This window comes from Danio rerio, chromosome 6, assembly GCF_052040795.2.
Source record: "Danio rerio strain M-AB ecotype USA chromosome 6, GRCz13ab, whole genome shotgun sequence".
Lineage (NCBI taxonomy): Eukaryota > Metazoa > Chordata > Actinopteri > Cypriniformes > Danionidae > Danio > Danio rerio.
Window position 1 is genome coordinate 55,346,854 of NC_141026.1, and position 27,104 is coordinate 55,373,957.

The following is a 27,104-nucleotide window of genomic DNA, read 5'->3' on the forward strand; positions in this document are numbered from 1 at the left end:
CTTTTTAAAATATTTCCTAAATGATGTTTAACAGAGCAAGGACATTTTCACAGTATGTCTGATAATATTTTTTCTTCTGGAGAAAGTCTTATTTGTTTTATTTAGGCTAGAATAAAAGCAGTTTTAAATTTTCTAAAAACCATTTTAAGATCAAAATTATTAGCCCCTTTAAGCTATATATTTTTTTCTGATAATCTACAGAACAAACCATCATTATACAATTACTTGCCTAATTACCCTAACCTGCCTAGTTAACCTAATTAACCTAGTAAAGCCTTTAAATGTCACTTTAAGCTGTATAGAAGTGTCTTGAAAAATATCTAGTAAAATAATATATACTGTCATCATGGCAAAGATAAAATAAATCGGTTATAAGTGATGAGTTATTAAAACTATTATGATTAGAAATGTGCTGAAAGAATCTTCACTTCGTTGAACAGAAATAGGGGGAAAAATAATTCTGACTTCAACTGAATATATACACATTGCAAATTTTAGATAGTAGATTTAACTACCTTGGTGTTAAAATTAACACTCCCTCAGAGTTTATATGGAAACCACTATAAAAGTGTCAAAATAACACTTTTGAAAGAGTTAACATTATCAACACTGAGAGAGTGTTAATTAGCAAACTCTTATAGACCTTTTTCTTGGAACGCAAAATTACCCATTATGCTTTGCGTGTATGCGCAAGGAGAATGCGAAGAACATGCATCTTCTGCAGTTTAAATGAAGCATTGTCATCTCTAAAGTCAACATTTTCTCTTTATTTCAAGTATATAACCAGCCCAAACAAATGTAATTCACCAAAATGTTTGACACACACACGTAGCCTGTACTGTGCCACTGACACACTGATTTAATAGCTGTGACAAAGTGAAAATATAGGCTAGTGTCATTTCGAAATGACAGAAAAACACAAACCGTGGTAAAAACAACACACGAAATAAAACACAAAATGGCTCGCGATTAGAATGAACGGCAAATCAGCCAGCAGAGTATCAATAACAGACTTTTATTGGTCATTTTTGTAAATTGCACGACTTTCATACCAAAAATCTGGCTTAAACCAGTTTAGGATGGTTGGCTGGTTTTAGCTGGTCGACCAGCATGGTTTTAGAGGGGTTTTGGCCACTTCCAGGCTGGTTTCCAGCCATTTCCAGCCTAGTCTTAGCTGGGAAAGTGACCAGCTAAAACCATTTAAAATCAGCTTGACCATCCTGGTTTAAGCTGGACGTAGCTGGTTTTGGCTGGGCTCCCAGCCTTGATACAAAACAAAATAAAGATGAAAAATTATACTTTTTTGTGAGATATTTAAAGCTAACGTATACATAACGATTCGGATGTCAAATGTCTATATTCAGACATTTTAAGTACTTTTACTCACCAGTTGCTTCATCTCATTGCTCCTTGTGGCAAAAACAAATGGCGTCTGGAAAAATCCTACAGGTAAAGTGCTGCACAAATTACTGGATGTAATGGTAAACACTGTATAAGCGTTAGATACATGTAACTCTGTATGACGAGGCAAATCAGCTTCTAACACTGAGAAGGTTGATTTATCTTTATCTAACTCCGCTGAATTACCACAACACTCGAAATTTAACACTAATGCATTTGCTGTGTAGTAGACAGATATGAATCGAGCATGAGAAGTGAAAAGAAATCTCGTATGGTAGACTATACGTGTTACTTACACTTATTATCTTGTAACTAAGGATTATTTTTACTCCTCTTAGCAGGTTAGACAGTTAATTTGCGAACAGTTTGGCTTGTACTTCATAAACAGACAAATAAGAGGATTAAGGCGGATAAGCACTAACGCATTGTCAACACTAGGAGACGCTGTTGGACAGAGAAATACATCATTGTTTTACCAGCATATGGAGGACGCCATCTGCTGACCGAGCGCTACTATCAACACATGACAGCGGCGTTTTAATCATTGTTACAAAACATTAGGCAACGGATGTGCTTTAGTCTCGAGCATATTTTTAGAATTACATCATTCATAATCCATCCATCTTTCGGATTAATTTTAGTCAACAATTCATTTTAATCAAGGATTAGCTGTTGTGGTTGTCTCCTCATACTACGGCTAGCAGTATAGCATCAACGTATCAGCTAAAATGCGGTTTGATGATATTAACGTTTAATATTAGTAGTGAAATGTTGTTTTAGACTGCAAAATGCAACTGTGGAAGCTTCCAGGGTTTGGAGGATTCTTGAAAGGGGCCAAAAATATCTAAAATGATAAAATCTAGGCTAAAACTGCTAAATACAAATGAATTAATACATTTTAATACAACACGTGTACAATATTTATTTATATTTGTTACATTTTATTTTGCAACAATGAACAAATTTGAAAATTAATGAATTTATTTTAAATATATGTAAATAAACCATTTTAAATATCGACACACTTAATGTTCCACATATGCTTTGTTCATTAAAATGCATAAGCCTAAATATATTTTTTATTATATATTAGTATTACTATATTAATTTAAACACACATTACATTATATATTTCTAATACATGCATATATTTATACATATAATACATAATTATCGACCACACACACACACACACATATATATATAATTACATCATTCATAATCCAACCATCTTTCTGATTAATTTTAGTCAACATTGATTGATTTTAATCAAGGATTAGTTGTGGTTGTCCCCCATACTATGTAGAAAAAAAAAGTTATAATTCTGACTTCAATATATGGGTCAAAATGATTCATATATATATATATATATATATATATATATATATATATATATATATATATATATATATATATATATATATATATATATATATATTTATTTATTTATTTATTTATTTATGCATGTATGTATGTATATGTGTGTGTGTAATTGTGATTCTGATTGAAGTCAGAATTATTAGACATCCTTTGAATTTTATTTTCTTTTTTAAATATTTCCCAAATTATGTTTAACAGAGCAAGGAAATGTTCACAGTATGTCTGATAATATTTTTTCTTCTGGAGAAAGTCTTATTTGTTTTATTTCGCCTAGAACAAAAGCAGTTTTTAATAATAATAAAAAAAAACCTATTTGGTCAAAATTATTAGCCCCTTTAAGCTATATATTTTTTCTATATTGAATAACAATGGTTTGTTCTGTAGACTAACTCGCCTAACTACCCTAACCTGCCTAGTTAACCTATATTAACCTTAATAAGCCTTTAAATGTCACTTTAAGCTGTATAGAAGTGTCTTAAAAATATCTAGTCAAATTTTATTTACTGTCATCATGGTTTAGATATGTGTTGAAAATGTCTTCTCTCCGTTAAACAAAAATTAGGGAAATAAAAAAAACAGGGGGGCTAATAATTCAAGTAAGCTAATATTTCTGACTTCAACTGCATAATGAAGATACAAATAAAAATAAAAGAAAATGTTAGATATTGGAGTAATAATTTGCAAAATTAAAATTGGCAAGACTAAAATAACTGACCAATGGGGGAACAACTTAAACAACAATTTAAATTGTTATAAATTAGAACAATTTAAACTGTAAATTAGAACAATTTAAATGTTTTATGTTCAATTCACAAACAAATGGGCTAACTTTTACAAATCTGTGTTGGGACAATATGCTAAAATTGTGCTGAACCCAGCATTTTTTACACATTATACAGTTAAAGTCAAAATTATTCACCCTCCTATGAATTTTATTTTATTTTTCTTAAAATATTTCCTGAATGATGTTTAACAAAGAAATGTTTCACAGTATGTCTGAGCATGTCTTATTTGTTTTATTTTGGCTAGAATAAAAGCAGTTTTTAATTTTTTAAAAATAATTTTAAGATCAAATTTATTAGCCCCCATGAGCTTCTTTTTTTCCCGACAGTTGACAGATCAAACCTGTTATGCAATAACTTGCCTAATTATCATAACTTGCCTAATGAACCTAATTAACACAGTTAAACTGTGCTTTAAGCTGAATATTAGTATCTTAAAAATATCTCGCAAAATATTATTTACTGTCATCATTCATTCATTTTCTTGTTGGCTTAGTCTCTTTATTAATCCGGGGTCACCACAGCGGAATGAACCGCCAACTTATCCAGCAAGTTTTTACGCAGCGGATGCCCTTCCAGCCGCAACCCATCTCTGGAAAACATTCACACACACACACACATTCACACACACACTCATACACTACGGACAATTTAGCCTACCCAATTCACCTGCACCGCATGTCTTTGGACTGTGGGGGAAACTGGAGCACCCAGAGGAAACCCACGTGAAGGCTGGGAGAACATGCAAACTCCACACGGAAACGCCAACTGAGCCAGCTGGTTCGAACCAGCGACCTTCTTGCTGTGAGGTGACAGCACAACCTACTGCGCCACTGCCTCGCCTTACTGTCATCATGCCAAAGATAAAATAAATTATCATTATATATCTTTATAATTATCTAAATAGTTATTAGAAATCAGTTATTAAAACTAGTATGTTTAGAAATGTGTTGAAAACAATCTTCTTTTTCCGTTAAACAGATATTGGGAATAGATATTAAGGGGGTAATAATTCAGGAGGGCTAATAATTCTGACTTTACCAGTGTAACTCTTAGCCACCACACATCTTTACTCCAGTACACATACCGCACACTTTAGTCAGTAAAGGGTTAAGCATTGCTGAACTCTCCTCCTGGACACATTCACAGCATCTGGTGTGTCCAACCACTAAATCCCATCCTCATCCCTGCAAAGACAGACGCACAGCCCAACCGGCCAATCATAGCCTCCTGCTGCCCCCCAGCTGACCAATCACAGCGCAGAAAAGAGGAGGGACATTGCTGGATCACATAGCTTGGGCTTGTAGCATCCCTGTAGCTCTTCTTGTCCTGTCTCTGAATAAAATGAACAGAAAAAAGCACAAAACGGGAAGAAATGAGATGTGATTCTGTACGGCGAGGTCAAATGTGCTGAAAGCTAGCAAAATCTTTCAGTCTTCAGCCTCTCAGCTGGAGTGTTTGAGCTGAGGAACGAAGGAGGAGGGGTGAAAGGAGAAAAATCACTCTCCTTTTTTTCCATCGGCTGCCTGGAAAACCTTGGAAGGACGTCAGCCGTGGCCAGATTTCTCCATGAACAGGTTGGTAGATTTCATATCAGCAGATAAAGATTTCAGAGTCATATCTTTATTGCATAGAGGAAGATTGATAGCTGAAAAAGTCACAATATTTTGGTGCCTCTGTTGGTATGTCTATCTTTGTCCTCTGGTGGCCTCTGATTGGTCGAAGAGGCAGGATTAAGAGAGCCCTCCTGCATTCTGATTGGTGAAAGGACGAGCATGTTCTTCATTAAGTGTGACTGTTTGTGAAAGAGACAGTGACCAGTCTGAGCTGAGATAAGAAATTGTTATGTAAGAAGGTAATTAACGCTCCTCAAATACAGGGATTACTGCAGATATTTCTGTCCTTTCTCACAGGGAGTTTTGTTGTTGACTATATTTGAGTTCGTTTAAGGGTAATTCTTCAACTATGGGCACTTTTATATTCTTTGATCATATATCCAAAATATATAATTTTGTTCAAACTCCTCTTTTTTTTTGTCAAACTAACAATAAAACCTACTTTCAATTTTTTTTTACTAGCTTTTTATTAGATTTTTTATATTATTCAACCTCCTCCACACACAGCTTGTTGAAGTCAACTTGTTGCTTTTGAGGCAATTGGTTTACTCGCATCACTTTTTACAGTGAAAGAACAACTTGACTTTACCTAAAAAAGTGAGTTAATCCAGCCTGATCTCACGAGAAAACGTAAGTATTTTACGTTTTGGCAGTTTAGTGGCTTATTCGTACGAATTCGTACGAGTTCAGTCGTAAGAAAATGTACGATTTTAAAAAGGAGGTGTGGCACCTAACCCCACCCCTAAACCCAACCGTCATTGGGGGATACGCAAATCGTACTAAAATGTACGAATTAGATCGTACGAATTTGTACGAATTAGCCACTAAATGAAAAAGTTACGAATTGCCGTGAGATTGTGTTGGTTAATCGGATTTAACTTGGAACTGTTGAGTTGGCTTAATTTTTATAATTATACACACAGTTAATTTGATAAGTTCAGATGTGAAAAAAGCTAACACTTTATTTTGGTGGTGCATGTGAGTATTTGTAGATTAGTAATATCTGCTGATACTGCTCCTTCAACAGACATTTAACTGACTATAAGAAACTTATTAAGGCTGATTTATACTTCTGCGTCAAACTACCAAGCCGACCAATCACAGAGCTTGCACTACGTGTTGTTGCGACGTGTAGTTAAATTTTGTGAGAGGTGCACGTCAGTGACGGCCACGGCGAAGGGCTATGCGTCAGCGCCGTAGCATACGCCGGTGTTTGACGCAGAAGTATAAATCAGCCTTACTTGTTACAAAAGTCAATTAATTAGCCCCTTTCACACAGTAATGCCGGTAAATATCTGAAAAATTTCCAGAACGACTTTACCGGTAGATTCAAAAAAGCGCTGTTCACACTGACGAGGACGTTACGGATTTTTTCCGGAAAAGAGCATTCACACATCCATTCCAAAATACCGGTAAATTCTTACATCATTAACCAGAAATGCCCTTTAAATGGCTGAGCTTGTATTTGTATACATTTGACTACATTACAAACTCTGTGGATGGATCAGTATGGTCAAAGAGATTAGAATGACCAGGAGGCGACACTCAATAGAACGTTTCATTGCAACAGCAGCGCCCAGCAGCAGCCCCGGATTCCACCATTTTGGAGTGAAAGCGATCGGCTGTCCATTGGATCTCATTACTGTCGCGATAAGCAGCTGCTTTGTTTTTATTTATTTATTTTAAAAAGCGCATTAAAGCAAAGATACAACCTGAAAGACGACAATTCAGCTCTTATTATCACAATCATCAGCACTTTTAAGAGTTTATTTTACAGACTTATAATATGCTGTAGTTCAATTGGAGTTTTCATTCCAAAATGGCCGCTGCGCCCTCTAGTAGCAGTTTCCCAAATTACACAAGAGTGTCGCCTCTCTTTGTTATGGTGAACGACTTCGATGAGAACTTATAGAGAAACACTTTCGCATTTCGAGATGTACATGATATGTGTGTGTGCTTGCGCTCACGGGCTGTCTCACGGGCACACGCAAAGCTTGAAAGTAAACAAACAACGGCTTATCCTAAGCATCTTATCGATAATTATTTACACAGTTGGCATTAAGATGAACATATAAACGTTATCTGACTAATTTCTAGCAGCTAAATGTGTCTGGGAAAATATTCAAAGGCTTTTAAGCTGCGGTCACACCAGAGTTTGAGTTTGCGAAATTCTGTCGTACGGCTCTGTGAAAAGGGGCGGGATTAAACAAGATGATTAGTCATTTAAAAAGCGAGCGATTGCTCCATGTTTTAAATTTCTGTTCAGAGATGTCATGTTTTGATCCTCGATTGGTCACACGCAGTATAGTGATGCGATTTCGCGGGTCAGAGTTCACCAAGCTTGAACTTTGCACCGAAGCAACCTGCGAAACTTGACACATGACCCTGCGTTTCCGGTCTGACGCATTCGCGTACGTATGAATAGAAGTCTATGGGAGGAAAAGCCCAGTGTGACCGCAGCCAAAGAGCTTAGAATGACCAAGAGGCGACACTCAATAGAACGTTCCATTGCAACAGCAGCGCCCAGCAGCAGCCCCGGATTCCGCCATTTTGGAGTGAAAGCGATCGGCTGTCCATTGGATCTTATTGCTGTCGCGATGGCTAGCGGCTGCTTTGTTTTTTTTAATTTATTTATTTTAAAAAGCACATTAAGTCGGCGCAGTAGCCTAGTGGTTAGCGCGTCGACATATGGTGCAGTAGCACGTCAGGGCATCCCAAGATCGAATTCTGGCTCGAGGACATTTCCCTACCCCCTCTCTCTCTCTCCAACTTCTCCTCCTGTCTAAATACTGTTCGATATAATAAAGGCCAAAAATAAATCTTTAAAAAAAAAAAAAGCGCATTAAAGCTGAGATGCAACCTGAAAGACGACAATACAACACTTACTATGACAATCATCAGCACTTTTGAGAGTTTATTTTACAGACTTATTTTATGCTGTTGTTCTATTGGAGTTTTCATTCCAAAATGGCCGCCGCGCCATCTAGTGGCTGTTTCCCAGATTGCACTAGAGTGTCGCCTCTTGGTGATTCCTTGCTCTTTGCCGCAGCTTTCTCATAAACCGCGCTTACGTGAATGTGTCTGACTGTTCGGATTGGCTAAAGCAGACGTCTCAAGTCAGCACGTTCTAGACGTGCACGCGCTCTTTCCGGCAATCTTCCTTCTGCATTCACACAGCGCAGCATTCCGGCAAATCACCGGTAATGTTACAACTTCTCTATCCGGTAAATAGCCAGAACAAATTTACCGGTATTTTCAAAAAGGACCTGTTCACACATACACACCGGAAAGGTGTCAAATCCGAAAAGGTCTGTATGTGTGAAAGGGGCTTTTGTATAACAGTGGTTTGTTCTGTAGACAATAATAAAAAAAAACTATGCTTAAGGGGGTTAATAATATTGACCTTAAAATGAATTTAAAACATTAAAAACTGCTTTTATTTTAGCTGATATAAAATAAATAAGGCTTTTACCAGAAGAAAAAATATTATAGGAAATACGGTGAAAAATTCCTTGCTCTTTTACATATAATTTAATAAAAGAAACTAAATTTACAGGAGGGTGAATAATTATGACTTTAACTGGATAAATGTTTGTGTGTGTGTATAACTATTTAATGAAGTAATTGTTTTTATCAGATATTTTTATACTCGAGTAACTTTTAAGATAGTTACATTTACTAGTGTAATAATTCTGGATACTCTACCAACCTCTGCATGCGCTAAAGGTAAATTAGATGGACTAAACTGGCCGTAGTGCATGTGTGAATGTGAGAGTGTATGGATGTTTCCCAGTGCTGAATTGCTGCTGGAAGCGCTGTGTAAAACATAAGCTGGATAAGTTGTCGGTTCGTTCCACTGTGGCCCCTGATAAATGAAGGACTAAGCTAAAGGAAAATAAATAAAGATAATCCAGCAAACGTGAGTTTAGATGTCAGACAGCAGCAACTGTGCAGTGCAGGTGTGCTCAGGCCGGTTGTTAGAAAGAGAGAGTCAGCATAGGAAGCAGGAGTACATCCTAGTGCGTTACTGTCATCTCTTACGACACACACACACACACACACACACACACACACAGACCTCTCGCTGTGTGTGTTTCTGGGTACTCGATTTCCTCGGTAAAACATCATCAAACCCATCAAACTCTCTCTGTTTCTTTCTCTTTTTGCTTGCCCACATCCTGTAACCATACTGCTTTAGGAGACAGAGAACAGACTAACGACAACAAGATCACACACACACACACACACACACACACACACACACACACACACACACACACACACACACACACACACACACACACACACAGTAAACAACACTCACAGGCACATAAACACTCACACAATTTCACACATACTACTACACACTAAAACAAACACTGGTTAAGTTGGCGGTTCATTCCGTTGTGGCAACCCCTGATTAATAAAGGGACTAAGCCGAAAAGAAAATCAACAAAAGAATGAATGGTACGAATTTACGAAAATATATATATTTTTTGTCTACTTTTATTGTATTACAATATGGAGAATTAGTTAAAAACTTGTTATTGATGTTATTAAACAGAATATTGTTACATTTTAAAGGGTTTTTGGTTTTATTATAAAACGAAATCTAACTCAATCCTGTAAATCAAAGGTGAATTGTTTGCTTCATTCTATCATGCCAAATCAATGAAAAATGTGTTCATTCATTCATTCATTTTTCTCTGGCTTAGCCTCTTTATTTATCAGGGGTCACAACAGCGGAATGAACCGCCAACTTATTCAGCATATGTTTTATGCAGCGGATACCCTTTCAGCTGCAACCCAATTTTAAGAAACACCCATACGCACTCATACACTTCGGACAATTTAGTTTACTTAATTCACCTATAGCGCATGTGTTTGGACTGTGAGCACCCGGAGGAAACCCACGCCAACATGGGGAGCACATGCAAACTCCACACAAAAATTGGCCCAGCCGGGACTCGAATTAGCAACCTTCTTGCTTTGAGGCGACAGTGCTAACCAGGGGCGTAGCAACCAGGGGGGATGGGGGATACTTCCCTCTTACTTTTATAGACAGACCATTTAGAAACAGGTGATTATTAATGAAATGAATGTAAAATTTTGGCTCTCATTCAGCTGTCGCAGCGGAATGAACCACCAACTACTCCAGCACATGTTTTTACACAGTGGATGCCTTTGCACCTGCAACCCAGTACTGGGAAACACTCACACACTCATTCACTACAGCCATTCATTCATTCATTTATTTTCCTTCAGCTCAGTCCCTTTATTCATTAAAGGTGGCCACAGAGGAATGAACTGCCAACTTATCCAACATGTTTTACACAGCGGATGCCCTTCCAGCTGCAACCGGGAAACACTCATACACTATATACAGCCAATTTAGTTTACCCTATTCACCTATAGCGCATGTCTTGGGACTGTGGGGAGAACCGGAGCACCCTGAGGAAACACACGCCAACACAGGGAGAACATGCAAACTCAGAAATGCCAACTGACCCAGCCGGGACTCGAACTAGCAACCTTCTTGCTGTGAGGCGACAGTGCTAACCACTGAGCCACTGTGACACCACATTATAATATATGTATTTTTTCATTCATTCATTTTCCCTCTGCTTAGTCCTTATTTCAGAGGCCACCACAGCGGAATGAACCACCAACTACTCCAGCACATGTTTTTACTCAGTGGATGCCTTTCCACCTGCAACCCAGTACTGGGAAGCACTCACACACTCAAACACTACGTCCATTCATTTATTCATTTTCCTTCGGCTCAGTCCCTTTATTCATGAGAGGTCGCCACAGAGGAATGAACTGCCAACCTATTCAACATTGTTTTACACAGCGGATGCCCTTCCAGCTGCAACCGGGAAACACTCATACACACTCATACACTTTACAGACAATTTAGTTTACCCTATTCACCTATAGCGCATGTCTTGGGACTGTGGGGGGAACCGGAGCACCCTGAGGAAACACACGCCAACACAGGGAGAACATGCAAACTCAAAAATGCCAACTGACCCAGCCGTTACTCGAACTAGCAACCTTCTTGCTGTGAGGCGACAGTGCTAACCACTGAGCCACTGTGACACCACATTATAATTTTTTTTTTTTTTCATTCATTCATTTTCCCTTGGCTTAGTCTTCATTTCAGAGGTCGCCTTAGCGGATTTAACCACCAACTACTCCAGCGCATGTTTTTACTCAGTGGATGCCCTTCCACCTGCAACCCAGTACTGGGAAGCACTCACACACTCAAACACTACGTCCATTCATTTATTCATTTTCCTTCGGCTCAGTCCCTTTATTCATGAGAGGTCGCCACAGAGGAATGAACTGCCAACTTATCCAACATTGTTTTACACAGCGGATGCCCTTCCAGCTGCAACCGGGAAACACCCATACACACTCATACACTTTACAGACAATTTAGTTTACCCTATTCACCTATAGCGCATGTCTTGGGACTGTGGAGTGAACCGGAGCACCCTGAGGAAACACACGCCAACACAAGGAGAACATGCAAACTCAGAAATGCCAACTGACCCAGCCGTTACTCGAACTAGCAACCTTCTTGCTGTGAGGCGACAGTGCTAACCACTGAGCCACTGTGACACCACATTATAATATATATATATATTTTTTCATTCATTCATTTTCCCTCGGCTTAGTCCTTATTTCAGAGGCCGCCACAGCTGAAAGAACCACCAACTACTCCAGCACATGTTTTTACTCAGTGGATGCCCTTCCACCTGCAACCCAGTACTGGGAAGCACTCGCACACTTCGGCCATTCATTCATTCATTCATTCTCCTTCGGCTCAGTCCCTTTATTCATCAGAGGTCGCCACAGCGGAATGAACCGCCGACTTATCCAACATATGTTTTACACAGCGGATGCCCTTCCAGCTGCAACCGGGAAACACCCATACACACTCATACACTATACAGCCATTTTAGTTTACCCTATTTACCTATAGCGCATGTCTTGGGACTGTGGGGGGAACCAGAGCACCCTGAGGAAACACACGCCAACACAGGGAGAACATGCAAACTCAGAAATGCCAACTGACCCAGCCGTTACTCGAACTAGCAACCTTCTTGCTGTGAGGCGACAGTGCTAACCACTGAGCCACTGTGACACCACATTATAATATATATATATTTTTTCATTCATTCATTTTCCCTCGGCTTAGTCCATATTTCAGAGGCCGCCACAGCTGAATGAACCACCAACTACTCCAGCACATGTTTTTACTCAGTGGATGCCCTTCCACCTGCAACCCAGTACTGGGAAGCACTCGCACACTTCGGCCATTCATTCATTCATTCTCCTTCGGCTCAGTCCCTTTATTCATCAGAGGTCGCCACAGCGGAATGAACCGCCGACTTATCCAACATATGTTTTACACAGCGGATGCCCTTCCAGCTGCAACCGGGAAACACCCTTACACACTCATACACTATACAGCCATTTTAGTTTACCCTATTCACCTATAGCGCATGTCTTGGGACTGTGGGGGGAACCGGAGCACCTGTAGGAAACCCACACTAACACAGGGAGAACATGCAAACTCAGAAATTACCCAGCCGGGACTCGAACCAGCAACATTCTTGCTGTGCTATTGCGCCACCATGATGCACGTATAATATTTTTATTTAATCATATTATAAAATGATTTTGTCCACACAACAAAAGTTGAATTAAAGCACAATAAAACAAGTCTCTCTGACAAACACAAGACAAGATCTGAAATCCTACAAGAGCTATTGTGAACAGCATGACCTTTAAGTCCAGGTTTGTCATCTTGCGGCTTCAGAATATGTGAATCAAAGATAACGAACTTTTGATTTCAGCCGAGCCCCTATAGCTGCACGAGCTGCTCTTTGTGAATGGAGGCAGTCTGCGGTTTAGGCGATTTCCACACTCATTCACATCCAGCAGATCAGCAGCAGCTTCTCCTATTCTCTATTTTAAGCATCGAGCTTCGTTCCTGCCTCCACACACACACACACACACACACCATCCTAACGGCTGCGGAGGAAAGGAAGCCTGCGGTTTCACAACACTATCTAAAAACACACACATCCCTATGTCCTCCACAGGGTTTGAACCTGCGCTAGCGCTCATGCGCTCACACACATTCATGCTCACACAGACTCGAACATACAGACACACAAAGACTGACGCACACACCCATCCATTGGTTGTACACAGGGTTTGTACTCGTGCACACACAGATACTAAAACACAGAGAGACACACACACACACACAGATTTTTTCACTGATGGAGCCACCACATCCAAACATCGGTATAAAGCTGTTGTATCTGTTTCTAACTGATCGAGTGTTTTCAAAATCAATGACTGACCAGTGCGCCACGTTTACTGAGAGGTTTGCGGGTTTTAAGTTTTCATATGTGAGGTGTAAGGTCTGTCTTTGCATAAACAACTGACTGAAACTGCTATTACACACCTCACAAAGTGAAATTCAAGAGTTCACACTTAGCTGATAATCAATAAAGCGTATTTGGCATGCTGTCCCGGGAGAGAGCCCTGAGCTCGTAATATCCTCGAGCCTGGGGCTCCCTCCCGTTAGAAGGGCGAGAGGGGAGTTCGAGGTCAGGTAGGTCTCGAAAACTCCCCTGCTTGTCACCGTGAGAAGTGTGAACTGAGGTTGGATTGGGTGATAAGTTGTTTTAGTCGATTTGGCTATGGTTCATGTTTTGGACGGTGGGAGGAAACCGGGGAACCCGGGGGAAACCCACGCGAACACGGGGAGATCATGCAAACTCCGCACAGAAACACCGACCGGCCCGGAAGGTTGGACCGGCGGTGTTCTTGCTGTGAGGCAACAGTGCTAGCCACTGGGCCACCGTGTCGCCCAATCAGGAAAGGAGGAGGATGAAGGGGTGGAAAGGGGGGAGCTTCAAGACGAAGATAACTGGAGTGATAAACTCAGGTTATTTATAATGCTTCCGTAATCATCTAATGGGGCTGATTACGGAGCTAATAAGGAGCCAGCCGTGTTGATTATAAGCACGTGATCCTCTCGAAATTAGTTTATGAATAAACCACACTAAAAAAAGACTGTAAAATGTTTAGTGTAAAAAATAAACAGACAAACTGCCTGAAATGTTCTGTTTTATCAAAATTTTATAGGCATTTCTTTTTTGTAACATAACCTAGGTAGAAACCCTAGAACCCTAGAAAGAGTTCTAGCCAAGATTTGGCATAAATCTGGCTCAGCAGGCATTCATCCGGCACTGGCATACAGCATGTAGGCCAAACATGGCCCTGGTTTGGCAGAGGTGGCTCCATCTTTAAGGTGGCACACAATACTCTGGGTGCGAGGCAGTGGCGCAGTAGGTAGTGCTGACGCCTCACAGCAAGAAGGTCGCTGATTCGAACCTCGGCTCAGTTGGCGTTTCTGTGTGGAGTTTGCATGTTCTCCCTGCCTTCGCATTGGTTTTCTGGTGAAAACTTTCGTTTTTCACCAGATCCCCTCATTTAGACCATCGGTTTACCCGCGATGCAGTTGTTCAAGTTAGATAAGTCACACAGCGGGCTGTAAGGCAAGGCAAGGCAAGTTTATTTATATAGCACATTTCATACACAGTGGCAATTCAAAGTGCTTTACATAAACAGGAATAAAAAAGACAAGTTTAGGAAAATAAAATGCAGACAATAAAAATTAATAAAAACAGATAAAAACAAATTAAAATGAGTTAAAATAGGTTATAAAAGAATGAAAAAGAAAACGAAAAACATAATAGTGCGATCTGTCGGACGCAGCACAGTGCTCATTCAGTAAAGGCACTGTTGAGAAGTATTCAACTAAGTTGCCAGTTTAAAGGTGATGATCACTGTGGTGCATCGATTAGAATGCATGAGACGGGATAATTAAATTATGTTGCTTTATTCCACAATGGTGAATAGAGATGTGGTTTCTACAAAAAAGGAATAACAATAAACAATATTAAATCAAAGTTACATTTGTAATACAACATTAAACATAGTACAGTTGGATCAAAATATAATACAGGTAAGTAGTTAGGCGCAAATGGATAATTGTATTAAGATACTGACAGCAGCATAATATGAAGTCCAAATTGCTGCTAACTGGGTGTTTGACACAAACTGGGTCACATGTTGCATAAAATATAGACAAAGGCTGCAATAATCATACATACTGACTAACATAATATAAACAGGTTGAAATCGAACGATATACACACAGCTGGTCACTTATTAACTTCAATAACGACGTGAGTATCAAATTAGCGTCAGCTAATTATTGCTGCGTCATCTCAAATCACGGCGATCACAGAACATCGAATTAATGCTGATAAACAGCATAAAAACTCTTCTAACATACTCCTTAAGTTTCAGTAAACATACAGCACGTGAACATTTATGTACTCACGGTTTAAAATACGCACAAATCCACCAAACAACGCTGATTAGCAACACACAACTTCTCTGCCCGTGGCTTCACTCCGACTGCATTGTTCTTTCGTGTGCTCGCGTGCACGTCTTTGTAAGGCACATAGGATAAGTAGTCCAATAGCGACCTCTACAGGACAGGTTGGTGTAATGCTTTATAACAGCCGCCCCCAAATTTGTTGCACAAATTTGCAGTCACTCCAGCAACACTTTTCTCTAATCATCGGACACAGTGGGGAGGCGGATCAGCCTGCTAGTCGGCCTGATGTAGGATCGATCCTTCACTTGAACCTCAGCTGTTCGGATTCTTCCATCACCTCCTGGGAACACCTTGATGACTCGTCCTATTGGCCATAGTGCTCTGGGCAGTTGAGGGTCCACTATGAGAACTACTGTATCTGGTTGTAAAGGGTTTGTGTCCGTTTGCCATTTTTCTCGAGTTTGCAAGGCAGGTAAGTAATTCTTCAAGAACTGGGACCAGAATCGGTTAGCAAGGACTTGACAGGATCTCCAGCGCCGTCGACTGAGTGCTGCTGAGTCATGGTAAAGTATTTGTGGCAAAGAAGGGTCTAGCCGCCCCATTAGAAGGAGATTTGGGGTTACTGGGTCTGGGTCAGCCACATCAGAAGAGATGTAACCTAACGGCTTGGAATTCAAGATTCCTTCAATTTCAATCAAGATGGTGTTAAGCATCTCTTCTGTCACAGACTGAGCATTGAGTGTGGCATATAATGCTGTCTTTATGGATCTGATTTCCCTTTCCCAGGAACCTCCAAAGTGCGGAGCACTAGGGGGGTTAAATATGAACTTGATCTGATGCTCTGCCAGGAGTGTTTGAAGGGAAGGGTGCATGTCTTTGAAGGAATCACTGAGTTCTCGCTCGCCTCCTTTAAAATTAGTGCCTTGGTCAGACAGTACTTCAGCGGGCTTGCCTCTGCGAGAAATAAACCTTCTTAAAGACATCAGGAATGAATCTGTGTCGAGACTGGTTAAGACTTCGATGTGCACTGCCCTTGTCGTCAAGCATTTAAATAGGATCCCCCATCTCTTTTCATTACGGCGGCCTATTTTTACAAGAAAGGGCCCAAAGCAGTCCATTCCAGTTGAAAAGAAGGGGGGACTGTGGAGGCGCAGGCGTGCAGGAGGCAAGTCTGCCATGCGAGGAACCACTGGCTGAGCTCTCCATTTTTGACATTCCACACAGCCACGTTGCTCCTTTCGAACTGCCTCGCGGCCACGCAGTATCCAGTACTTGCGTCTTAACTCCCCAAACAGTCTTTCCGAGCCAGGGTGCTTTAGGTTACTGTCAACATGTCTGATGAGCATCTTAGTCACTGGGTGCTTTGGATCTAATACAACTGGATGAGCAGTTTCTAGTTCCAACTGGTTGCATCTGCGTAGTCTGCCACCAACGCGAATGATGTTCATCTCTTCATCAAGTTCAGGTGCTAACATAGCTAGGCGACTTGATGATGGCACTGGTTTACCAGCAGTAAGAGACTGAGTCTCCTCCGGGAAACTCTCTTTCTGGGCAGCTCTGAGAATCTCTAATTCTGCCATCTGGTAGTTTTCTGCGGTAGGGCCTGGAGAGTCAGATGGGGCCGCCCCATGTAGATACTGTGCAGTTGCTTTCAACAAGTCATTAAAGCAGTGAAAATCTTTGGGGTCAGGATAACCAGGGTTAAGGGTGTTTGTAGCAATATTTAAGCAGGAAGCAGGTTTACGTAACTCTACTGAATCTTCCTCTTTGGGGCCGACTGGGATATTAGGCCAGTATTTGGGTGAAAGCCACAGAAAGGGAGGTCCCTTGACCCATCGATTCTCACCTGTCAGTTCCAACAGAGTTTTCCCCCTTGTGATGTCATCAGCTGGGTTATTTAGAGAGTCAACATAGTGCCAGTTTGTGCTATCAGTTAGATCCTGAATTTCGGCGACTCTTGTCCCGACAAATACCTTGAACCGGCAGGAATCAGAGTGAATCCAAGTAAGGACTGTGGTTGAGTCGGTCCATAGTGTGATTCGTTCAATGTTTAGGGTCAGTTCTCTTTGTAGCAGATGTGCAAGTTGGGCGCCAGTGAGGGCGGCACACAGCTCCAGCCTTGGCACTGATAGCTGCTTCTTAGGAGCTACTCGTGATCTTAAAGTAATGAAGGCTACTTCTACTTGACCATGTGGATCTTCAGTGCGCAGGTATCCAACACACCCATAAGCCCGTTCTGACGCATCACAGAAGATATGCACTTCTCTTGTACAACTGGGGTGGTCTAGGTGAGGTTTTGTGTAACATCGGGGCAAGCTCAGTTTCTCCAGATGAGGCAGTTCACTCTCCCATGCTAACCAAGCTTCCAGTATGTCCTTAGGGAGTAACGGATCATCCCATTCTCTCTGTTTATTCCATAACATCTGCACAAGGATTTTGGCTCTTGTGGTGAATGGAATTATGAGTCCAATTGGGTCATATTGGCTGGCCAACACTCTATAAATGTTCCTCATAGTTGTGGGGCTTGCTTCCCTCAAGTGGGATTGGTATACTAGTGTGTCAGATTTACACCTCCAACGTAGTCCCAAGGCAGGTTCCTGCGGGTCCATTTGGCTCTGATTAAGCCATTGCTCACTATCCTGGGAGAGTATTGCTGGAGGAAGGTGTCTTATGACCTCTGGGACATTGCTTGTCCATTGCCTTAACTCAAAACCGCCACCATTGAGTAGTTCTCTCAATTTGTTAACCAATGCTTTGGCTTTTTCTGGTGAAGGGAAGCTTTGGAGCCAATTGTCCACATAAAAGTGCCTCTCAACTGCGTCACGAACCTCATCCCCTTCCTGACTGTGGTCAGTAACGTGCCTTTGAAGTGCATATGTGGCACAGCATGGGGAACAGGTTGTCCCAAAGGGTAGGACCTGCCATTCATAAACGCTAGGTGGGCTTTCTTTGCTCAGGTCACGCCATAGGAACCGTAAGAGAGGTCTGTCCTCAGGGAGGAGTCGTATCTGATGGAACATTCCTCTTATGTCGCTGCTGATGGCTGTGGCATGTTCCCTGAATCTCAACAAGACACCCAATAATGAAGAGCTCAGATTGGGGCCTGGCAGCAGCAGTTCGTTCAGATTATGTCCTTGATGTGTAAAGGAACAGTTGAACACAATTCTAGCCTTCTCATTGTGGGTCACCATGTGATGTGGTATGAACCATGACTCACTAGAGGACTTCCACACGTCTTGGCTCACTCTTTCAACATATCCTAAGTTTTCAAGTTTTAGAATTTCTGCATTGTACGCTGTGGCGCGATCTGGGTCTTTGAGCAGGCGCTTCTCTGTATTGCGAAGATTGGCAAGGACAGAAGTTGGTGGGGCAAACAAGGTTGGCATAGACTGCACTCTTAGCAAGGGTGTGGCATATCTCTGTACTCCATCTACGTTCACTCTAACAGTCTTGGTCTGCAGGAGATCCATAGCTGCCTGATCCTGCTGAGATCTTGTAACTACCTTCTCATTTCTGTATGGCAAGACATCAAGCTTCCAAAGATTTTCCACATGATTATGCAGCTCGACTGATGGCGAGAGTGTAGATGTGAACAAGCATGACTGGGATCCATTCTGTAATGGCAAGTACTTAGTAGGGCCTTGAAGTGTCCAGCCAAGTCTTGTCTTAACAGCAGCTGGTCCCCCTGGAGGTCCCAATCTTACAGGTTGAATTGGAGTTATCAGATGTGGGAAATCTGAACCGATGAGAAGGAGAGGTTTGGCACCTTTTATGTCTGGTAGAGGCAACTTTCGCAGGTGTCTATATTTACACTGCAGTCGTTCAATCGGGTATGTGTGTTCTGCTAGACCTAGCTGATCAGCAGTGAAGGCCCTTATAATCTTATAGACTCTCTCAGGTTGGCTGGCGGGTGAGATGGTGAAGGAAACAGATGAGCCTTGTATCACCCGGAGGTCTTGTCGTACTGTTCTAAGGGTAAGGCTCTCAGATTGCCCTTGTAATTTTAGCTTCTGTGCTGCTTCTTGAAGGAGAATGGTTCGTTCTGATCCATCGTCTAAGACAGCGTATGTTTCCAGTGTATGACTGCCATTACGCAGGAGCACTTTACTGACTTTAAGGAGGACTTGACTGCACCCAGCTTTCCTATCAAGATACAGGATATCAGAGGAAGAGTTAACCAGTCCGCAAGTTGTTTCATCCCTGTGTTTCTCCTCCTTACACAGTTCTCCTGATTGGGTATTTATTTCGTGAAGCGCAGTCAGATGCTTGCCTTTACAGTTACTGCATTGTGCTCTTAGACGACACTGGGCTGCTTGGTGACCTCGACCGCATCTCCAGCAACGCCGGTTGTTTATGACCCATTGCTTCTGCTGCTGTCTGGTAAGCTGAGAGAAGTTGGAACAATCATCTAGATTGTGCAGGTTATTACAGCAGTAAGGACAGTATACTCTGACCTTTTCAGGCCACTGTGAAGGGGACTTTATTGCAGAAGGTGCTTCAGTCAAGGTAGTTTGTGTAGAGCCTAATAAAACATTCATTGACTTGCTTCGTGTTTTACCATCTCTCTTTGGCTCTCTTTGCCTTTTAGCAGCCTCTCTGCCAGTCTCTATGCGGTCAAGCATATCACCACCTTCTTGGATCTGCAGCTCATACTCCAACCACTCTGAGAAGTCCATAAGGGAGGGAACTCCTTTCCTTTGGGGGTGAAAATATCGCCTAAAGTTGGCCCTAAACTCCTGTGGTAATTTGCTGCTTAGCCTGGCCACGTGTGACCCACACTGAAGTTCAACACGTCCTTCCTGCTCAAGTTGTTCAAGCATTCCGACCAGAGCTCTAACCCTCAGTGCGAATTTACGAAATCCCACAGAGTCTCCTGATCGGATAGTTGGCCCATCCATTAGCTCTGCTATTCTCCTCAGTGCCAGTTGGTGAGGTTGTCCATAGTGCTGAATGAGTGAGGCCATAGTATCTGAGTAGGGGAACAACGAGTTACTATACGAGTCAGCTATTAGGAGTGGCTCTTCAAATTTGAGATGGTCCACCAGAATTTGATATTTGAATCTCTCTGTAGCGTCAGGTGGGAGAATGTTCTCCAGGGATATCCGAAGCCTAGCAAACTCTCTGGGATCATCACAAGTGAAGTCGGGAATGGAAGGTTTGGGACCCCTATATGATCTCTCTTGTCTACGGGGTTGTAAATCAGTAAATTTATAGTCTCTTGGTGGGGGCAATGGGGGAGCTGCTGTATTACTATAGTCTGACCAAGACTCTGACTCATCTGGGTCATCGTTTGGCTGGTAATAATTTGGTGTAGATGGGGGAGATGACCGTTTTAGTTCTAGTTTATGAATTCGCTCTTTCAGCTCTTCCATAAAATCTGAGATATCTGGATTGGGCTGTTTAGGCCGTTCATGTAATGTCACAGGGGGAGGGGGTGGTGGCCATTCCTCTTCAGTTTCCTCAATAACGGACTGCTGACCAAGCCTTTTTGCTACATTGTTGGGAGTCTTTATCATGGCACTGTGAGCAGGCACTGCTACTGATTGTGAAAGAGGATGAGGTGACAAAACAGGTGACAAAACAGCATTCTGGTTTATACGCTGCTGCATTTCTATCATGGTCGAGTGTAACTTCCTATTATCCTCCTGCAACTGTTGAATAACTTCTAGCACCGATGGGTTATAATGTGATGGTGCAGGAGTGCTCTCATAAAGGGGAACCTGACTTGAGACCAAATTCCTTTCTTCCATCCCTCCTGTGCTCCAGTTACGGGTAGTGGGATACTTTGGGAGAGGTGTCATCTCGGCAGATCTCTCCATATAACTCCCTCTGTCCATCATACTAGCAGGATGTTGCCTTGGCTGTTCACGTTCTACTAGTCTTGGAAGGTCAACTTCATACTGCTCTAACCAGGCTGGGGGACGTCTGGAGCGGCTTGAGCGAACATCATCTGGTCTAATGGGTCTATCTGATGGAGCACGGGCCATATTATCCACAGTAATCACCAACTCCGGCTCGAAGGACCAATTTTGTTGAGAAGTATTCAACTAAGTTGCCAGTTTAAAGGTGATGATCACTGTGGTGCATCGATTAGAATGCATGAGACGGGATAATTAAATTATGTTGCTTTATTCCACAATGGTGAATAGAGATGTGGTTTCTACAAAAAAGGAATAACAATAAACAATATTAAATCAAAGTTACATTTGTAATACAACATTAAACATAGTACAGTTGGATCAAAATATAATACAGGTAAGTAGTTAGGCGCAAATGGATAATTGTATTAAGATACTGACAGCAGCATAATATGAAGTCCAAATTGCTGCTAACTGGGTGTTTGACACAAACTGGGTCACATGTTGCATAAAATATAGACAAAGGCTGCAATAATCATACATACTGACTAACATAATATAAACAGGTTGAAATCGAACGATATACACACAGCTGGTCACTTATTAACTTCAATAACGACGTGAGTATCAAATTAGCGTCAGCTAATTATTGCTGCGTCATCTCAAATCACGGCGATCACAGAACATCGAATTAATGCTGATAAACAGCATAAAAACTCTTCTAACATACTCCTTAAGTTTCAGTAAACATACAGCACGTGAACATTTATGTACTCACGGTTTAAAATACGCACAAATCCACCAAACAACGCTGATTAGCAACACACAACTTCTCTGCCCGTGGCTTCACTCCGACTGCATTGTTCTCTCGTGTGCTCGCGTGCACGTCTTTGTAAGGCACATAGGATAAGTAGTCCAATAGCGACCTCTACAGGACAGGTTGGTGTAATGCTTTATAACAGGCACAGCTAAACAGATGTGTTTTCAGTCTTGATTTGAATGTGCCTAATGTTGGAGCACATCTGATCATTTCTGGAAGCTGATTCCAGCAGCGAGGGGCATAGTGGCTGAAGGCAGATTCACCCTGCTTTGACTGAACTCTTGGAACTTCTAGTTTATATGATCCTAAAGATCTGAGTGATCTGTTAGGTTTGTATTCAGTGAGCATATCTGTAATGTATTGAGGTCCTAGGCCATTTAGTGATTTATAGACCAGTAATAATACTTTAAAATCTATTCTGAATGTAACTGGCAGCCAGTGTGATGTGCTCTGATTTTCTGGTTCTGGTTAGAATTCTGGCCGCAGCATTCTGGATGAGCTGCAAGTGTCTGACTGTCTTTTTGGGAAGGCCAGTGAGGAGTCCATTACAGTAATCCACCCTGCTGCTGATAAAAGCATGAACAAGTTTCTCTAAGTCCTCACTGGAAACAAAGCATCTGATTCTTGCAATATTTTTGAGATGATAGTATGCTGATTTACTGACTGCTTTGACATGACTGTTGAAACTCAGATCTGACTCCAGAGTCACACCAAGATTCTTGACCTTATTTTTTGTCGTTTGACCTTTAGAGCCAAGGTACGCATTCACCTTGAGAACCTCATCTCTGTTCCCAAACGCAATGACTTCAGTTTTCTCTTTGTTTAACTGAAGAAAATTTTGGCACATCCAATTTTTAATTTCATCAATACATTGGCAGAGGCTGTACTGTGTGTGTTTGGCTCACTGAATCACGCATGCGCAGTATTATCTGTTCACCGCTTCTCACTGTAACGTTACTGTTGTAATAACTGAATGAGACTATATATTGGATTATTTAGTGTCAGAGAGGGGTATTAGGCTTGTTATAAAGTAAGTCGTTGGTGGATAAGTTAAGTGCTCACTGGAGACGTGAATCGTTTCAAATGATTCAGTTCGATTTGGTGAACTAGTTTTAATAAGAAATAAAACAAATGTGTTTAAGTAATATTTTGAAGTCTCTGTATTTATTGCTGTCACCGTGCTGCTGTCATGTCTGTAATGTAAGTGGATCATATTCCAATGTAATATTATGATTTGTTTGTTAAGGTTAAGTCAGGCACATGAGCATTAATAATTTAACACTTGAAACATTTTATTTAATACATAAATAACAACATAATGCCCTTGTAAAGACAATAAACTAGTTAATTGCAACTTTCCATATTTTAATATTAGAAATAGGCTATATGAAAACTTTAAAATTGAATGTCAAATGTTCACTGCACTTATATAATGTATAACTGACTTAAAACAGCTTGCATAACTTATAAAATTAAGATAGAACATGATTAACTTAGTTCAGTAAATTAAAATGACCTAAAAACATATGCTGTCAGGACTACTGATCATATAACCTTTAACAGTGTAGCTAATGTTTATGTATGTGCTGTTTCCATGTTTGGATAGTTGTTACTGCAAATAAAGACACACATTTTAGCCAAAATCTGTTATCAATTCCACCCTTTAAAATTGTTCATTAGTATTTTCTTCTCTCCTCTTACAGCAGCTGAGTTAACGCAATTGTCTACTAAACATACCATCAGCTATATCAGTGCTGCAGAGTTGTAAAAGAGAAAGACCGACTGCATCGGTTTACACAGATTTCAATAAAGACAGTTTATTTTAATGTCAAAGTGTTCATACTTTCCTGAAAACATTTTATATATGAAAAAACATTTTAAATTTTAAATGTTTCTTCTTCTCTTAAACACAAAAGAAGATATTATGAAGAATGTTGAAAAGCTGTAACCATTGACTTCCATAGCTGGAAAATCAAATACTTTGGAAGTCAATGGTTACAGGTTTTCAACATTCTTCAGAATATCATAAATAATATCATATCTAGTTTGAAACAAGTATAGAGTGGGCTAAATGTTAACAGAATTTTCGTTTTTGGGTAAACTAAAATCAAATTTATGCTTTATTTTTAGACAGCAGACACAGAACTACCTCACTATGTCTCACTCTAAAGCCAAACTTGATCTAATGTCATGCATTTTATTATTTTTTTCAGAATTTCTGTCAGAAGTTTACCGTGAGCTGCTCATGGCCGAGGCCCGCCGGAGCATCGAGTCCCAGTAGGGTCACCATCCAACGCTCCTTACAGCACCATGATGAGCACCGCCAAACCCCATATATTCACCTCCACCCAAACCCTGAGCCCTTTCCCAGACCCGACTCTCCCGCTGACCACCCTCAGCCCCCTTCTCACCAGTCCAGGAGAGGTGAAAACATCATCAGAGAACATCACCTCCAGGAGCTCCATCACCTCCGCACCTGGGCTAAACGGCACTCTGCTGCCCGTGGCGTCGGTGGAGGGCGCTGGGGTGGGGATGGTGCTCGTGCCCTTCGGAATCATTACAGTCATTGGACTCGCTGTTGTGGTGGTGAGGAAATAAATAACCATTAACTTCTTAAAGGAATATTGCTACTTAATTTATGCAGTGTTTAAAATACATGTTAGATGCAGGGACGCATAAAAATAAAGGGTACAACTCTAAATACTGTGGTAGTCAATAGTAAACACTATAGTGTTTTTGAACCATTAAAACTGTATAATACTATATATATATATATATATATATATGTATGTATATATATATATATATATATATATATATGTATGTATATATATGTATGTATATATATATATATATATATATATATATATATATATATATATATATATATATATATATATATATATATACTCACCGGCCACTTTATTAGGTACACTTTACTAGTACCGGATTGGACCCCATTTTGCCTTCAGAACTGCCTTAATCCTTCGTGGCATAGATTCAACAAGGTACTGGGAATATTCCTCTGAAATTTTGGTCCATATTATCATGATAGCATCACAGTTTCTGCAGATTTGTCTGTTGCACATCCATGATGTGAATCTCCCATTCCACCACATCCCAAAGGTGCTCTATTGGATTGAGCTCTGGTGACTGTGGAGGCCATTTGAGTACAGTGAACTCATTGTCATGTTCAAGAAACCAGTCTGAGATGATTTGCGCTTTAAAACATGGTGCGTTATCCTGCTAGAAGTGGGCATCAGAAGATGGGTACACTGTGGTCATAAAGGGATGGACATGGTCAGCAACAATACTCAGGTAGGCTGTGGTGTTCACACGATGCTAAATTAGTACTAATGGGGCCAAGTGTGCCAAGAAAATATCCCCCACACCATTACACCACCACCATTAGCCTGAACCATTGATACAAGGCAGGATGGATCCATGCTTTCATGTTGTTGATGCCAAATTCATGCCTAAATGCACTGAGTTGCTGCCATTTAATTGGCGGATTATAATTTTGTGTTAACGAGCAGTTGGAAAGTGTACCTAATAAAGTGGCCGGTGAGTGTATATAGTATTTACAATGCTTTGGTTAAGAATGCTATACCATGGCACAATGGGTAGCACATTCGCCTCACAGCAAGAAGGTCGCTGGTTCGATCCTCGGCTCAGGCGTTTCTCTGTGAAGTTTGCATGTTCTCCCTGTTCGCGTGGGTTTCCTCTGGGCGCTCCAGTTTCCCCCACAGTCCAAAGACATGCGGTACAGGTGAATTGGGTAGGCTAAATTGTCCGTAGTGTATGTGTGGATGTTTCCCAGAGATGGGTTGCGGCTGGAAGGGCATCCGCTGCGTAAAAACTTGCTGGATAAGTTGGCGGTTCATTCCGCTGTGGCGACCCCGGATTAATAAAGGGACTAAGCTGACAAGAAATTGAATGAATGAAGCTACTTCAGTTTTTACAACAGTAATTTGTGGTGTATTCAGGGCTTTACATTAACACCCGCCAAATGTGAGTAGAGTAGACAGCCACCTCCACTGGCCACTTTGGCTGGTTGAAAACTATTTTTAAATTGTAGTTTTCTTAAAAGCAGTGTTCGACAAGAACGATAGCCCAATATTCGTGCAAATGCGATCTTAGAATCGAGAAGCAGCACGACTGACAAAAGTAATTTTGTTTATGCGGGCAAAAGAAAGCTGGTTGAATACCGAATGAGAGGATGATCATGTGATGCGCGCGACTGTTTAAAACACGTGCGCGCTCCCGTTTCCTTGCTTGAAACAAGTGTGCCTGGAAATGCAACTGGTGTGATCGGTTCTCTTTTAAATAGACCAGACAAAAAGTTGTTCATGCACGCACAGTCCTGCTGCTTTCAAGAGCTCCAGATTGGTCTTTTTGTAAGCAGCACGGGTTGCTTTCCTTTAACCGTTATTTAAACAGGATATATTACCTTCCAATTTATGTGTAGTTAACTGGTGTCAACTGTTTTTTTTAAGAAATGTAAATAAAAAGTATAGTAGACAGCTATATTTTGTTTGTTTTTACACATTATTTAAAATTTGTGGCTAAGAAATAATTATTTATTTATTTTTAGTGTGGTCAGAGATGAATTTGGTAAACCCTTTGAGCTCTGAAAAGTCATGTGAAACGAAAACTAACTGTAAATCAACACTATGAAACCGAGACCCATGTGCTCATGCTCACTGAGCAAGCTCTTACACAACATACACAAAAGTAAAATGAATAAGGACGCATGTGGACATTCCACAAAATCTAAAACAAGTCATTTTAGCATTTCAAAGTCACATT

At 40.9% G+C, this 27,104-nt stretch overlaps 1 protein-coding gene across 2 annotated transcripts in view; it reads left to right on the forward strand.

Annotated features, from left to right (window-relative positions):
* The first annotated feature begins 4,840 nt into the window (after positions 1-4,840).
* The window catches only part of si:ch211-161c3.5, a 28,617-nt gene continuing 6,353 nt past the window's right edge, over positions 4,841-27,104 (forward strand). For both annotated transcript variants that reach the window (XM_087258270.1, XM_087258271.1), the window contains exons 1-2: positions 4,841-5,140; positions 24,509-24,881. In XM_087258270.1, coding sequence (XP_087114396.1) covers positions 24,606-24,881 — 276 coding nt within the window. In that variant the 5' untranslated portion in view covers positions 4,841-5,140; positions 24,509-24,605. The remainder of the gene's footprint in view (positions 5,141-24,508; positions 24,882-27,104) is intronic.